The 2506-nt window shown below is 46.2% G+C and overlaps 1 protein-coding gene across 1 annotated transcript; it reads right to left on the bottom strand.

Annotated features, from left to right (window-relative positions):
- Window positions 1-1489: 1489 nt before the first annotated feature.
- On the bottom strand, window positions 1490-2197 carry LOC135821720 (kelch domain-containing protein 2-like). The gene has a single exon (XM_065334719.1). The coding sequence runs from the start codon at window positions 2195-2197 to the stop codon at window positions 1490-1492; it is 708 nt and encodes a 235-aa protein (XP_065190791.1).
- Between the last annotated feature and the right edge of the window lie 309 nt (window positions 2198-2506).

The raw sequence follows: 2506 nt of genomic DNA, 5'->3' as shown, positions 1-2506 counted from the left end.
GTTAATTTCAAACTTTTTAGACGGGTCCATGGACTAGAACACAATAACCTTTTTTTAGAAAACTGCCATAAAGAAGTTTTTATTGCTCTAATGACCCTCGTAGTCGGGTTATACCGTACCCTCCTGTAAATCCCGACTACGATATCAGGAGGGATGTATATTCAGCCGGTATATTCAGCCGGTATAACCCTCTGACTCGGGTTATGTCCTCTACTTATGCTCACCTTCGATGTGGTTGTTATGTGTACTATTACTAGTAGTATGACAGCTTGCTTCACCAGCGCCTGGGAGAGGCTAGATCCGTATGGATAGCACAGACGGCTCTCGCCATCTTCCCTACGCCAGTAGCACCAGTCTTGTTCAAAATCTCACGCCAATATCTCCAAATCCTCGCTGGGAAAATGGCCTGAGGAATGCCGAGGCCCTACGCAAGACGGAAGGATGTTGAAAGATACAGAGCGAAAAATCAGGCGCTATCTGCAGGGTTGCGATGCGTGTTGGCAAGGGTGCGATTCCGTCAACTGTACGTAGCAATCAGACATCGTACACGTACACATACATAGATAGGATAGTGTCGCGGGTGATATGTTGAATATAATCTTTGAAGCATTGCTGGCGAAGTGTTCAGCAGTAGGTAATGAACGGACAGTGTAGCATACGTCCCACGGGATTTAGAACTGAGTTAGTGAAACGTCGTGTTGGAATTCTCAATGTTGCAGGGGGGGGGGGGAAGAGCAAGGGAGTAGCGTGTCAGAGTGGTGGAATCTTCCTCTGGCCTTGAAGGACCAGTGTTTAACTATTAACAAGGTATGACCTGTATAACGGTTTACCTGACTCTACAACAGGATCACTTGTCATGATTCATCTAACTTTACTTTATCTTCTGTTTAGATAAGAAGACAGGAAAGATAATGTACGATAGCAACAACATCTCTAAGCACAAGCAATTACTGCAAGCTCTCGCTTCACGAGGGTGAGTGGCTTAAACCCCAGAGATTCTGAACGAAATACTGATAAGTGCAAACTTTATTGCAAACACGTCCTTCGGAGAATGTACAATCAGATAGTTCTAACCTCAATGTTTTCAAAACCCAAAGCAAAGTTATTTCCTGTGAAAGTCTACATACCTACATGTATATAGAACGTAAGAGAACAACAAAAATCAAAATAACGAACATAATCGACTACAAAGGGCGTGTAGGTGCTATAAACGCCATTCAGGTGAGGAAAAGTACACTTCCTCGACCATTGAACTCGTGAGCAAAGCGTCCAACGCGCACCCTGGGGAGTGCTAGCTAGTCTAGAGAGGAAGAAAGAGGGAGGGGAAGAGGTTGAGAGCTAGTTTAGCAAGTGCGTTGGAGTGGAGTTAGTCAGTAGGTGAGGGAGTGAAAGTAAAGCCAGATTTGTTCAGAAAGCTAGGCCGAACGAATCCAAAGCAGCGCTTCCAGCAGCGGAATAAGCAGAATGTATACATCATTCAATACCTTGACTACTTCCAGGCGTGAAGGGGACTGCACCTACTGCATGGCTGCGTTCGAATGTTACGCAAAACGCTGTGAAACAGGACTCCCAAGCGTTCCACGTCTTCTGAAGTCGCGATGCCGGCATACACCTGCAAAGCAAGATTCTGTAAGGACGGCGGTTCCGTACGTACTCTGACGATCGTCGTTGCTCGATTTTGATTCTGGATCGACATGTAACCTCCTACAATATACACGTCACCCATGAGATCCTGGCATGAGAAATGTTCCCACCGTACCTCCAAAGGTGGCTGGATGTGTGAGGTGTTCACGCCATACCAGCATAGTAAGTCAGTGTGACAGATGAAAATGTCATTGCGGTGAATCAGGTTCGTTCCATTGTACCACGAACCACCACAGAGAACAAGTAAGGACGTCGAGCTCGGGGCCAAAGAAGCATAGCATCGCTCTAAAGGCAGCTCTCCAGTCACCGGTAGAGCACCACTCCACTCCGCTGACCGCAAATTTAATCGATGAAGATCATTTCTTAATTTCATGCAATTGCAATCTCCGCCAAAGACGTATGCGAAGTTGTCGCGATTGGTGAACGCAGAACCAAATCTTGGGTCTGGAGAGTTTCCAGTACACATGATCTCTGACCATGTACAGTTTCCAGTACTAGCATAATCTCTTGTGTTCAGCACATGTACTGCGTTGTTTACATATCCGCCGGTCATTGTTTCCAGGTATGATGCTGGGGTTTTTACGCCCTTAGTTTGCGAGGGACGCTCCCCAAGTCCACCAAACACATAGCATTCCATCAATTTCTCATCGGAACATATACCAAAGTAAGACTTCCGTGTCGGCGAACTGCCGAGAATGTTAACCAGGGAAATGGTCCGCGTACTTGGATTCAGATGGGCGACGGTATTTTGGTGGGTTTCGTTTCCATAATATATTCCGGGGAATCCGAAGCAGAAAATATCAGAACCGACGGCAGCAGCTGCACAAACATATACGTGAGGCGGGTTAGGATTGGTTAATAA

Source organism: Sycon ciliatum, chromosome 7 (assembly GCF_964019385.1).
Source record: "Sycon ciliatum chromosome 7, ocSycCili1.1, whole genome shotgun sequence".
In the NCBI taxonomy this organism is placed as follows: domain Eukaryota; kingdom Metazoa; phylum Porifera; class Calcarea; order Leucosolenida; family Sycettidae; genus Sycon; species Sycon ciliatum.
This window is presented reverse-complemented; position numbering and strand designations above follow the sequence as displayed.

Coding starts and splice junctions, on each gene's coding strand:
- LOC135821720 (XM_065334719.1), bottom strand. CDS start 2,197: ATGACCGGCGGATATGTAAACAACGCAGTACATGTGCTGAACACAAGA.